The 14,087-nt window shown below is 49.1% G+C and overlaps 1 protein-coding gene and 1 long non-coding RNA gene across 7 annotated transcripts in view; one reads left to right on the plus strand and one right to left on the minus strand.

The window, feature by feature from the left end:
- itpr3 (inositol 1,4,5-trisphosphate receptor, type 3) overlaps positions 1-14,087 on the plus strand; it is a 312,780-nt gene that overhangs the window by 13,422 nt on the left and 285,271 nt on the right. For all 5 annotated transcript variants that reach the window (XM_037245884.1, XM_037245880.1, XM_037245881.1 and 2 more), the window contains exons 2-3: positions 9,340-9,512; positions 9,581-9,700. In XM_037245884.1, coding sequence (XP_037101779.1) covers positions 9,340-9,512; positions 9,581-9,700 — 293 coding nt within the window. The remainder of the gene's footprint in view (positions 1-9,339; positions 9,513-9,580; positions 9,701-14,087) is intronic.
- On the minus strand, positions 421-7,702 carry LOC119119511. Of its 2 annotated transcripts, XR_005097302.1 has the most exons (5): positions 7,297-7,702; positions 6,391-6,427; positions 5,651-6,294; positions 5,429-5,510; positions 421-837 (listed from the first exon to the last, which is right to left on the minus strand). It is a non-coding gene; the product is annotated as an uncharacterized LOC119119511 (long non-coding RNA). The 2 variants fall into 2 exon arrangements; XR_005097301.1 differs by having other exon boundaries at positions 5,429-6,294.

Consider the following 14,087-nt stretch of genomic DNA (forward strand, 5'->3'; position numbering starts at 1 on the left):
AAAAATGGGACCCATTGCCTCCCTGCTTGGCACTCAGTATCAAAGGTTGGAATTGGGGGGTTAGATCACCAAATGATTCCCGAACGCAGCACCGCTGCTGCTCACTGCTCCCCTCTCCCCCAGGGGATGGATCAAAATCACACGGGGATGGGTTAAATGCAGAGGACAAATTTCACCACACCCAGATGTCTGTGTGACGATCATTGGGACTTTAACTTAACTTTCATACCTATTAGCGTGATTAGCGCTAATCGCGCTAATAGCTAGTGATCATTTGAACATCTAGACATCTATTCAACATTGAGGTTCTCTTCAATACATTTAACCTGTGATCCTTACCTTTGTGTAGTTCCAGGATGTTGTGAAAATGCATTTGATTCGTGATGGTCCACGGTGTGAAAATTAAAAAATTTTAACATAAAAATAGGTTTCAGTAACAGTCATACTTATGTTAGCTGCAGATATAAATACACCTTTTGATGTTAAAATTAACCAAAACGATAATTGAACCTAAATTTAAAAAAATTTCAAACATTATCCAACCATCACAAATATAAATGTGCAATGTTTTTAAATCATATGTTTAAAAATGTAAAAATATACATACACTGTTAAAAAATGGGGGCTATTTAATAGAACAAAACTACTAAGTTACAATATAAATATATACATACTTTATGTAGGACATATCAAATAAACAAAATAACCAGCTCGGTGAAACACAAGGCGGAAACAATATAAACATCACTCTCTTGTGGGGTTTTGATAGCCCCCTTTGCTACTCAGAGCCTGTTTTAATTTTAAAGCCATTGCGGTCCTTGTTTCATCATCCGTGGCCTCTGTTGTAAGGGAGCAGATAGTACAGCCAAGTGCGTAGCGACAGAGACTTTATTGTGGGGGAAAGATGGGAATAGCTGGCGCTGGAGCGGCAATCTGGCTGGGGTGGACAGGCAATTCTGCGGGATTTCCAAATTGTTAAGCGAGTCAGGTTCACAGGGACTGATGAGCGAAGCAGCATCACGGGACAGACTGACACTCGGGTCTGCGCTGGCGGCGCTGATATAGCACTGTCAATGAGCCCGTGGCAGGTGGCGGCGATTCCGCTGACAGGGGGGCGTGGTCGTGTCGCAGGTGGCGCCAGCACGTGACAGAACCCCCCACCACAAGGGACGGCTCCCGACATCCCCAGGAACCAAAACAAAAAAAGAAGGCAACCCCCCAGACGACCTGCAGGGGAGGTCAGTACTCCGCCGAAGCGTCCGACTCCTCGCCGGACGCAGGATCGACGGACGCGGGAGCAGAAGACCCCGGTGGCGGCGGACAAGGCCGCCCCGGACCCTCACCCCTGGTCCCCTCGTCCCCCCTCGGGCGCCCGCGCCGAGGACCCGGTTGGTCCGGATGACAGCGATGGAACTCCGTGATGAGCGAACGGTCGAGTATCCAGCGGCTCGGCACCCAGGAGCGGTGCGCGTCGTCATAACTCTCCCAATCCACGAGGTATTGGAGGCCACGACCGCGCCGCCGCGATCGGAGCAAGGAGCAGACGGCGTAAGCCGGACCCCCATCGACGAGCTGGGGCGGCGGCGGCGGGTCGGGCGCCGGCGCGCTCTTAAAGATGGGCCACACACGGGACACGTGGAACGTGGGGTGAACCTTCATGGAATCTGGAAGGAGAAGACGGACGGCGGACGGGCCAATCACCTTCTGAATAGGGAACGGTCCATCAAAGCGGGGCGCCAGCTTGCGGGATCCCGCACGCAGCGGCAAATCCCGCGTCGAGAGCCACACACGCTGCCCCACTCTGTACTCCGGAGCCGGCGTCCGGCGCTTGTTCGCCTGGCGGGCGTAGCCTGAAACAGAGCGGAGAAGAGTGATCCGGGCCCTCGCTCAGGCTCGATGACAACGGTGGACACAAGCCTGGGCCGACGGGCACGCCGCACCACGCTCCTGGTGGGCAAGCAAGGGTGGCTGGTACCCGAAAACGCAGTGGAAAGGCGAAAGTCCCGTGGCCAAGCTGGGGAGGGAATTGTGAGCATACTCTACCCAGGGAAGCTGTTGGACCCACCCGCGCTGGTCCCCGGCGGCCATGCATCAGAGGGACCTGCCCAGTTCCTGGTTCAGGCGCTCCGCTTGACCATTGGACTGAGGGTGAAACCCCGAGGAGAGGCTGGCCGTAGTGCCGAGGAGTCGGGAGAACTCCGCCCAGAAGGTGGAAGCGAATTGTGGACCTCGGTCTGACACGATGTCTTGTGGGAGACCATGGAGTCGAAACACCTCCCGCACCATGATGAATGCAGTCTGCTTCGCAGATGGGAGCTTAGGCAGAGGAATGAAATGTGTTATCTTGCTGAAACGGTCCACCACCGTGAGGACCACCGTGTTTCCTTCTGAGGGGGGGAGGCCCGTGACAAAGTCGACCGACAGGTGAGACCAGGGACGCCGGGGAACCGGCAAGGGTTGAAGCAGCCCGGCCGGAGGTCGAGTAGACGTCTTACAGCGGTTACAAATTGAGCAGGCTCTGACGTAATTTCCGATGTCATAGTTCCGTTCTGAGGCTGACAAGCGGCGAGAAAAGAAGGCACACGGGTGGAGACGATCGTCTTGGCGGCTACGTTGGGACAGCACCGCCCCGACACCCACGTTCGAGGCGTCCACCTCGACCACGAACTGTCTGTCGGGCTCGGGGACTCGGAGGATGGGAGCGGATGTGAATCTCCTCTTAAGCTCCTGAAATGCCTGTTCTGCCCGTTCCGTCCATTTGTACGGGGAGGCGGGGCTGGTAAGGGCGGTGAGGGGCGCGGTCACCGTGCTGTATCCACGGATAAAGCGGCGATAAAAGTTCGCGAATCCTAAGAACTGTTGCAGCCGCTTGCGTCTTTCGGGAACAGGCCATGACGTGACCGCTTGCACCTTCCCAGGGTCCATTTCGATGGATCCCTCACGCACCACGTAGCCGAGGAATTTGACAGAAGGTGCGTGGAACTCGCACTTCTCTGCCTTCACGTAGAGCGGATTCTCCAGGAGGCGGCGCAGCACCGCCCGAACATGCCTGATGTGCTCAGGGAGCGAGCGGGAGAAGATGAGGATGTCGTCCAAATAAACGAACACGAATTTGTCCAGCATGTCTCGTAAAACGTCATTTATCAAGGACTGGAAAACCGCTGGGGCGTTGGTGAGCCCAAATGGAACCACCAAGTACTCGTAGTGTCCGCTCGGGGTGTTGAAAGCCGTCTTCCACTCGTCTCCCTCCCGGATGCGGATCAGGTGGTAGGCGTTGCGAAGATTCAGCTTTGTGAAGATGGTGGCACCCTGAAGGCTCTCGGAGGCGGAAGAAAGAAGAGGCAGAGGGTATCGGTTCTTTATAGTGATCTTGTTTATTCCCCGGTAGTCGACACACGGGCGGAGCGTGCCCTCCTTCTTCTTCACGAAGAAGAAACCCGCTCCAGCAGGCGAATAGGACGGCCAGGGTCTCCCGGATGTATTCCTCCATAGCCCGGCGCTCAGGAGCGGACAGGGAGTAGACGCGTCCCTTGGGAGGGAAGGTGCCGGGATACAGATCGATGGCGCAATATTAGGACCGGTGTGGGGGAAGAGAAGTGGCCCTTTCTTTACTAAAAACCTCTTTGAGTTCGTGATACAACGCTGGAACATTGGAGATGTCGGGACTGTACCTGGGCGGGGCTCTCCCGAGTGGGCTGGTGGCCGCCTTCAGGCACACCCGATGGCAGCGTTCACTCCACTGCCGAACAACCCCCACTTCCCAGTCCAGCACCGGGTTGTGCTGCCGCAACCAAGGGTGCTCCAGTATCAGCCGCTGTCCTGGGAGGGAAAGAAGAAAAAACTGTATGGTTTCATGGTGCTTGCCGGAGAGTAGTAACTTAACTGGTTCCGTCACGAAAGCCACCTCGCCGATCAGACGGCCATCAATGGCACGTGCGGGAATGGGGGGGCTCAGAGGCAGGAAGTCGATACCCCACTGACGAGCCAGGCCAATGTCCATGATGTTCCCCTCTGCTCCGGAATCCACCAAGGCTGCCACGTTCTGGTCGCCCGCTGCAAGCTGGACACATGTCTGTAGCGTGAGCGTGCTGGGACTGGGAGAGCCGGTGCTGGTCGAGCTCACGCGGATCCCCCGACGCCGCGTGAGCTCTGGCCCTTTTAACGGGCACCCCGCCACCCGATGACCCCCCTCCCCACAGTACGAACACAAGCCCAGTGAGAGGCGTCGACGGTGGTCCTCTGAGGGGACCCGAGCCCCTCCCAGGTCCATGGGCTCGGCTGGTGGTGTGGTTGGCGGGTCCCGAGCAAACGAAGGAGGGTGACCACGCGGGTTCCACAGGGACCTCCGCTCCCGATCGCGCCGCCGAGTCCGGCTCCGCCGGTCTACTCGGGCCGCTAAGTCCATCGCGCCCTCCAGGGTTCGCGGGCGATCGTAACACACTAATTCGTCCTTCATATACTCAGCGAGACCGTTGAGGAAGGTGTTAACGAGCGCCGGCGTGTTCCATCCGCTGCTGCCGGCCAACGTCTGGAACTTAAGCGCGTACTCCGCGACCGATCGGCTACCTTGACGCAGCGTCGCCAGTTCCTCGGCGGCATCTTCGGTGGCGGAGCCCAGGTCAAATAGGCGGAGCAATTCCTCCACGAAGGCGTCGAACGACTCGCAAGCCGGGGCCATTCTCTCGTATTCGGCCAGACCCCACAGCCGCGGCGCGCCTCACCCGTGAGGTGGGTTAGGACGCACCCAACCTTGGCAGGTTCCATTGCAAACGTGACGGGCTGGAAGCCGAACATTATACGGCAGTTAGTCACGAATGCCCTCACGTGCTTGGGATCTCCGTTAAACTTCTCAATGTAGCCGAGGCGGGGCTCCGGGACGTCCGCGAGCCTCCTGGCCTCGGCAGACGGGCGGTGCGGGGGTGCCGTGACAGCCGGGGACGCACCTACCGACAGTCTCTGGAGGGCTTGGGCCATCTCCTGCTGCTGTAGCTGATGTTGTTGACCCACCTCGATCAGATTCCGGATGTCGGCGGACAGGCTGCTGATGGCGATCTCGGCTCGCTCCAGTCGGCTCAATGCCGTCTCGTCGTTCGCTGGCTGCATAGCAATGGTCAGTCTGTACTGTAAGGGAGCAGACAGTACAGCCAAGTGCGTGGCGACAGAGACTTTATTGTGGGGGAATGATGGGAATAGCTGGCGCTGGAGCGGCGATCTGGCTGGGTTGGACAGGCAATTCTGCGGGATTTCCAAATTGTTAAGCGAGTCAGGTTCACAGGGACTGATGAGCGAAGCAGCATCACGGGACAGACTGACATTCGGGTCTGCGCTGGCGGCGCTGATATACTGCTGTCAATGAGCCCGTGGCAGGTGGCGGCGATTCCGCTGACAGGGGGGCGTGGTCGTGTCGCAGGTGGCGCCAGCACGTGACATCTGTGCGTGTCGCCAACAGCTTCTACAAAGATGAACTCGATGGACATCGGGCACCACCCATTGTAGACCTTGGGATTACTCTGGATAAGAAATATCAATATGGGAAAAAAAACGACTACCTGTAAAATAGTTTTTCCTTGATGCATCTCATGTCAATCGCACATTTCGAACATGAAGCAATCGCACAGGAACGAGCAGACAGGTTTTTTTTTTTATTTACCAGCGCTATCAGAGCAGTCTTCCTGAGGGCCCTCTGCACGAGTCACATGAGCACGCATATTGAACGTTGTCATTTGTTTAGAGTCTAGAGACAACAGAAAAAAAATTTCAACATTGAGCGCAGCCACCACATCGTAAGCCTTCACTGTTGTCTTTTTTTAATCTACAGTACAGATGTCAAACTAATCATCCCTGTCCATGGTCTTGGAAACATGCAGGTCTTCAAATCAGTGGCCTCCTAACACAAGACTGCTTTGCAATCTGTATACAAGGAATTATGAACAGTGTCTCAGAAGAGTGGAATTAAGAGTAGACAAAATTGAATTGAGGATTTTTTTTCTTGTAAATCAAGCAAAAAATAACTGAAAAGTCAGTAACTTTGACAGTACATTAATTAAACCAAACAGGTTCCATTTGGAAGCAATCAAGAGTGAGGGGGAGGACATCCAAAATTTTGATTAACCAATATCGAGCTTAATCATTCTGTCATTCAGTCTTGCATCCTGTTTGTCATTTATTTCCTTGGACATCATGTCAAAGGTCTCCAGCTCAGTCATGGACACCGTCTGCGTCACATTCTGAACGAGAGTTGAGGCTCCTCAGCCCCGATTGCCAGAAGGGGCTCCACGATGACCTTCAGAAACTCTGAGAAAAAAGAGAAATAGAAATAAAATACTCACTTAAATTACTGCAGCTATGACCTCTTTTTAAATGACTAATGCCTACAAAAAAAATGCTTACTTTTCCCTGTCATGGGCGTTTCACACTCTCTTCCTAGCTGTTGGAGAAATGAAGCAAATGTTAGCTGCAAGATTCAAATGAACCATTCTCCAATGATAAACTTTGCCCTGTTTGAAAAAAAAAATGGCATTCTGTCTGTGCCTTTGAATGTGGTGCAATTTAATTTGGCTGTTGTACATATCCAATCACGTTATTTTAAAATAGGACTGATACAATTGCTTGTTCTACAAGTTGTTATCCAAATGATGAAAATGTACAGGGTAAACCGGGGTTTTATTTTGCACTTTGACATCCGCCCCGGTTTCCGGAGTGTGACAGTCATGAATGCAAGTTCCATATTGAAGATTGCAATTACGCTTTTTGCATATGCTCGTCAGTAGCTAAGCATACATATATGCTTATATATATCCATCCATCCATTTTCTGAACCGCTTAGTCCCCACGGGGGTCGCGGGAGTGCTGGAGCCTATCCCAGCCGTCATCGGGCAGTAGGCGGGGGACACCCTGAACCGGTTGCCAGCCAATCACAGGGCACACAGAGACAAACAACCATTTGCACTCGCACTCACACCTAGGGACAATTTGGAGTCTTCAATCGGCCTACCAAGCATGTCTTTGGGATGTGGGAGGAAATCGGAGTGCCCGGAGAAAACCCACGCGGGCCCGGGGAGAACATGCAAACTCCACACAGGGAGGGCCGGAGGTGGAATCGAACCCGCACCCTCCTAACTGTGAGGCGGACGTGCTACCCAGTGCGTCACCGAGCCGCCTTGCTTATATATATATTCAATATATATTGATATTATATATATATTCAAACCACCAATTACAGATCAATTTCCAAAGTAACGCAAGACAGTTGTGATTACTTCTACGATCAAGAATAAGTAAAAAATCAATCCGTACCTTGTGGAGTCCGGTCAGTTTTTAATACAGATGCTCCTCCTTTCTCCAGGCTTGGAGTCTGAAAAAGAGGGTAAGGGAAAAAGATGTCTGATTTGATAATTCACCCATTAACCGCTATTAATCACATGACACAACACAATTTAAACTTTTGAAGTGATTTGCCTTAGAGTTCCAAGCCCTGTTGAGCGCAAAACAAAGTTAGGTGCACATTTTAATGACATCAGAAGATAAAAACCTACCTTTTCACGTGCCACTCCTTGAGCTAAATCTGGAGTCACAAATCACAACATGGGTAAAAAGGGAAATTACATCTTTGCCATGCCATCAGAAAATCTCAAATTTGTGATCTATACTTACTGTTTGATCTTGTTTTTGTTTTATAATAGCATGGCGATTTTTGAAAGCGAGCTGCTGACATCTGCAAAAGCAATGCCATTATTAACAGTAGTTTTGAATTCACATATGAATTGTAAATGCATACGGCTGAACCCTCCATCCATCCATCCATCCATCCATTTTCCGAACCGCTTAGTCCCCACGGGGGTCGCGGGCGTGCTGGAGCCTATCCCAGCCGTCATCGGGCAGTAGGCGGGGGACACCCTGAACCGGTTGCTAGCCAATCGCAGGGCACATACGGCTGAACCTCTTGTTAAAAATAGCATTTCTTTTTTAAATGTAGGCAGTTATATGCCTTATATGTACAGTTATAAACTTTCAAAAACATTTTATTCACTTGAGATTTTTTTTACTTAAGAAAACCACTACATACACCACATACACAAACTTTTTGGAATTTGAAGCAAATTCACTTAAGCTACCATCAACGTTTAGCGACCATTAACGTTTGTGTCAGCTCTTCTCTTCACAAAGCAACTAGTCACGTAGCAAAAACGAAGGACTAGCAGGCAAGCTACAATTTAAGTCCAAGCTTGAAATCGATTGATAATGAAATGGACAAACTTTGCAGGACAAAACAACAGCTCTTACTGAAAAACCTCAAAGGCTCACCTGATACCAGACTTCTTTTGTGTCTTTTTTCTATTTTGTCTTTAGAAGCAACAGGCTCAAACCCATAGGCCACTTTACTTGCGCTGCACACTTCTTGTTTTTTTTACGGTGGCGCACAATTTATGCACGTGTCTGCCCCTAGTGTTTCGAACGAAGCAATACAACATTGCAATCCTATCCAATTACAGCTGGTTTAGGGTTCAATATCTCATATTTGATAGATTTAATTTTGGCATCTATGGAATAACCTAATATAGACTTCTATATCAGGTTACAGAAATAACCACACTTCACAGGGATCATTGTTATGTACATTATTTATACAACTTATAGCTGGTTTAGGGTTTAATATGTCATATTTGATGGTGGGGACAAGCGGTATAGAAAATGGATGGATGGATGGATGGATGGATGGATGGATGGATGGATGGATGGATGGATGGATGGATGGATGATTTAATTTTGGCCTCAGGTTACAGAAATAACCACACAGAGGCTCTTCAGCGGGCTATTTGCGGTTAACGGTACAGGTTGATCCCTCTCGAGGTAGACAGGTTTCAAGCGATCAATGGATACCCAGTTACTGCAGACGTCCATGTCAAGGCCGCTTTCTCCACTCACTTCTGAACTACGTAAGGGCCATGGTATGGTCTCGTGAGCGGTGGTCTGTGGGTGTCGATCCTTACAGAAACATGCGTACATGATTGCAATACAGGGCGGTTGGGCACTCCGGTTTCCTCCCACCTGGTAGGCCGATTGAGCACTCCAAATTGTCCCTAGTTGTAAGTGGGAGTGCGAATGGTTGTTCGTCTCTGTGTGCCCTGCGATTGGCTGGTAACCAGTTCAGGGTAATTTCCGCCGACTGCCCAATGACTGCTGGGGTAGGCTCCAGCACGCCCGCGACCCCCGTAGGGACGAGTGGTACAGATAATGAATGGATGGATGATATTTGATCTATTTCTGTTGTTTTGTTACAGCTGCAGCTGTTGTGAAGCACTATGTAAATGAAGTTGTTGTATTGTATTTTTTTTCCAGGAGTACATCGCCAAGCAGTTTGGCCTGATGCAGGGTCAGATCGGCTATGACATCCTGGCAGAGGACACAATCACCGCACTATTACATAACAACCGCAAGCTGCTGGAGAAGCATATCACCAAGACCGAAGTGGAGACCTTTGTTAACCTAGTCCGAAAGAACCGTGAGCCCCGGTAGGCATGCCATCGCAGCACAGCAGTTAGTGTGAGAGAGAGCGTAATTGCACTTATTCTGTCTACAGTTTTTTGGACTACCTATCGGACTTGTGTGTCTCCAACAACGTGGCCATCCCCGTCACTCAGGAACTCATCTGCAAGTGTGTGCTTGAACCCAAAAACCAGGACATCCTCATCAAGACAGAGTGAGCGTGGTGGGATGTGGGTAATGGCGCATGCATACTGATAATCACACTGGATTTGATTATTTTTCCTGCCTTTCATTCCAAGTTAGCGAAGGCCAGACTATTGTCATATTATCAAGATTATCAAGAGCATTTATCCTTTTTGGTGGGGTGTGCTAACACTAGAAAGCCCAGAACATTGTAACAAGACAATTAGATTCGCAATTAAAGCCACTGAGTGGCTGTCAGGTCTAAGTACCATCAGACATTAAACCACACGCTGGAAGGAAGAGGAGAAGACAACCAGAACAGGTTTACTCGCGAGGAGAACGATAGAGAAAGGAACCTCAGTTAAAATCTCCATCAATTCTGAGTCCTTACTCCACGTGCTCCTCTTTTTAATGTTTTGGTTGCCCTGGTTACAGAGGCGTTGCTACACTAAAGGGAGGGGAGATTGTGGCTGTAGCAACGCTGATTAGCTAAGGAATGTAATGTGGTGTGAATTAGCACTTCATTGTCGGCCCGTGACCCCCGCAGAGTTTGTCCTCTTTCCTCAACCAGCTGTCTTCCCCCATGGTTGGCTGACTCGTCCTCGACTGTGATCAGATAACTTGAATCACGTTGATTGCCGCTTTCCTGTGGAACAATGCAACTAAACCTTTGCTAACTTTATCTGCTTGGCAAATTAACACAATAATAATGAGTAACTTGTCCTAAACACTTCAACACACATTAAGTAAATGTGAGGTAACTGGTATGCAGTTCCTTAAACAAACATTGAGTAAATATTGGATAACTTGTATGCAACTACTTCAAACTGTATATAACACTTAACAAAGAAAAACAGTTCTGATCAACAACAATCTATGAACCAAACCTACAGTTAACTAAAAGGAATGAAGTTTCTTTGAACCAAATAAGAACATTTCGCCTATGCAAATAAGCTCTGCTCATTGTTAGTGAAGGCCTCTTACAGGAACAAAAACACACAGACAACATAAGGACAGGAAGGATACATATGGCTGACAGGGATCAAAAGACATCCCTGTCACTAAAGAGGAAGAACCTAGATAAAAGGAAAGTCATAAACTTGTAAAGACAAGGCCTCCAGGTCTGGCAGGCCAAGGCTTCACTTAAATTATTCCAACAGTGGCAAATATTTCTCATTGTGGGTGAAGGTAGCAAAATGCTAACCTGACAAAATTAGATACATGAATCACTCAACTTCATTATCCACAGTATAAATCTGGGACTGCTTCACTGTTATCTGTTCCAGAAAAGAGGGGCAATTGCATACAACACTAAATGGGTGATGTGGCAACTTGTGCAGCAGAAATCCTAATCACTGACACAACCTGATAAAGGGAGGACTCAGGCTCAGAGATAGATTGCCGTCAAGGCAGCAATTTATTAAATAAAGTATAAAGCAAAACACCTCAAACTAAGGGAAAAACAACGGGGCTGCAAAAGTTCAAACAAAAGGTGCTTCAAAAGAGGGAGTTCTTGGCAAAGTGCAAACAAACAATGAGAAAAAAGTAACAACAAAAAGGTTCTCACTGTGAGGTGAAGTGAATGCTAGGCTAGGCTAGGCTACGAGAGCTATGGACACTTCAGTGCACACGAGGAAAACACTTTGGCACAAGATAGCGGAGATACAGACTATTTAACACATAAGACTCATCCTAAACGAATTCATTAGACAACAAACTTGATCGAACTTGAATGATTAAACGAAACATGGCAAAAACCTCTGGACTATTTCTCACTCAATCAAACCACCCCTACAGGATACTCTTATCTGGACAGCCCACGCAGAGGGGGTGGCATCGCTGCTATTTTCAATCAAAACCTCAAACCCCGTGCACTGTCCCTCACCTCTGCCCCGTTATTCGAACATCTGGCTTTTAAACTTCCAGGAACAAAACCCCTCATCACTGTTATTATTTACGGCCCCCCCAAACCAAACCCATCTTTCTTATCTGACCCCTCAGAATTCATCACTGCACTTTTCTCAGTTTCATCATCTCAGAGTCAGAGTCAGAGTCAGCTTTATTGTCAATTCCTTCATGCTAAGACACACAAAGAAACCGGAATTTCGTTTCCCCTATCCCACGGTGACGAGACACAGTACACGATTAACATACAAGCAAAACAACGGGGGAGAGAGTTCAGGACCCCAACAGCCTGGAGATCACAAACTTCGCCAGTGGCGAGCAGTGCTAGCATCCCACAACAGAGTCCCGGCACCATTCGTCACGGATGTAGACGCACAGCCCACCTCCTCGCGATGTTCCCCCTCGTACCATGGCCCGGTCCGCCCGATAGCACGCCATCCGCTCCAGATGCACAGCAGTTACGCACTGTCCGGTCCGTAGAACTCAGCAGGCATGTTGATGTCCAGCGATCGAACGTTCGCCAGAAGAATGGAAGGCACGGCCGGGCGAGCTGGGTTGGCCGCCAGCCTGGCCCGGACGCCCAACCGGGGGAGGAATAGCAGGCGAGTCCGGCGACGCTCCAGGACGGAGCAGACCGAGCGCCTTTAATGTCCCCGCTTCAAAGTCCAGATCGCCACAAAACTCGCTTTCGCCGATGTCGAGCAGAACCAGCCCGCCGCACTTGTAGCACAACCCGGTACGACGAGACGAACACACAAAACTGTCGGACAAACCCACATTAACCGACAAAACAAAACACCGTTCGGGACAGAGAGAGGCCGCTGCGTGTGCACGCGCCGCCATCTTACTTCCGATCTCTCCTGCTTCTTGGTGATTTCAACCTGCACATCGATTCTCCAGACTGTAAACATTCTATGGACTTCCTGGATTTCCTTAACTGCTCCGGCTTCACTCAACACATCACCTTCCCTATCCACAAGCACGGACACACCCTAGACCTGGTCTACTTCACTGACCTCCACATCCACAACATTTCTAGCTCCGACCTCACCATATCTGACCACTTAGCCATCTTATTTGATATTGACACCCCCACACCTGAACCAAAACAAAACCGCACAATCATCTTTCGCAACCTCAAGTCCATCTGCCCAGACACTCTCTCCACCTGCATATCAAACACACTTTCCGGCCTCACCCACCCTGAAAACCCAACGCCCACGGACCTCGTCAACACTTACAACAACATTCTGTCTACCTCCCTCAACACAGTGGTTCCTCTGAAAACCAAAACAGTCACTTTTACTCACTCAGCATGTTGGATTTCGTCCACAATTTAGGGAGCGCGCTATCTGCGCCTCACGGCAAAAGCCACACCTGTTATCCAATTTACTCACTGCGTGCTCGTTTGATTTCTTCAGATTTAGGAAAATGCTAAGACACTGAAGCAGAAATTAGACTTACACAGGTTGGTTGAGTTCAATCACAATTCTTGTTAAGAAAGCTCTGTTTTCAGGAAAGTACAATACAGCGCTGGGCCTTTCAAGAGCAGAAAGTCTCCATTCAGAAAAGGCAACGTTCAAGGTTCTTTGGTCAGCCTATATTCAGTTGCACATGCCGGTGTAGGCCGAGTTTGATGGGTGATGAGTCTTTGGGGTGGGGCAAGTTCGCAGTAGAGTTTGATTCCATGGGAGTGGGTGCTGGTTATGGGCGATTCAGTGTGTGTGTGGGGGGGCTGTTGTCTTCCATCTTGTCTTTCGGCCTTGGCGATCATCTTTGGCCGAGTCCTTGGCTGTCTCCCTCTGGCACCTGCTGGTTTTATCTCCAAGTGACCTTCCTGTAAACATTCTGCTCCATTCTTACACTGTCGCACCTCATCCATTCGTCATTCTTTCAATTTTGTCATTTTGTACGGAATTATGTGAGCTTTTGGCTGTGACATCATCGATTTATTAATGTTCCCTGACTATGCAAAGTTTGTTCTTTTGATACTCCATGTCTTTGCTTACATCATTACATTCTTAGTTTAATCATGCTTCCAACCGTATCTTTTCTTTGTTAGGCAAAATATTTCCCTCTGTGCAGAGCGTTCAGTAGTAATCGAAAAGCTGGCGTCTCGCATTTAGGCGACATATGACGTTTAGTCAAAACACAAGATATAATCAAGTACTGAACGGTCAAGACGACTCTGGCCGTGTCCATGATTTAGAGAAAAAACATCAGGCATGCATTACACAGTTCCTTAAGGGTCATTAAGCTATTCAGGCAATATATCAAAAAACATTTGTTATTTCAAAGTGCTCAAAAATATATATCAGATCATAAAGTTATAAAAACCTTTGTCATTACCACCTATCAAAAATGTCTAGTTATGTCTTCTTTATTGATTTGGTGTGTAAGTATAATTATATGCTTAAAATGTTTCTTTTATTGATTTAAAATGTGAATATACTTTTCTGTTTATGTACTTTATTCAATGAGGTTTGAGCATATCTGTTTTTGTAGCTAGGCAG

The sequence above is a fragment of the Syngnathus acus genome, chromosome 2 (assembly GCF_901709675.1).
Source record: "Syngnathus acus chromosome 2, fSynAcu1.2, whole genome shotgun sequence".
In the NCBI taxonomy this organism is placed as follows: Eukaryota; Metazoa; Chordata; class Actinopteri; order Syngnathiformes; family Syngnathidae; genus Syngnathus; species Syngnathus acus.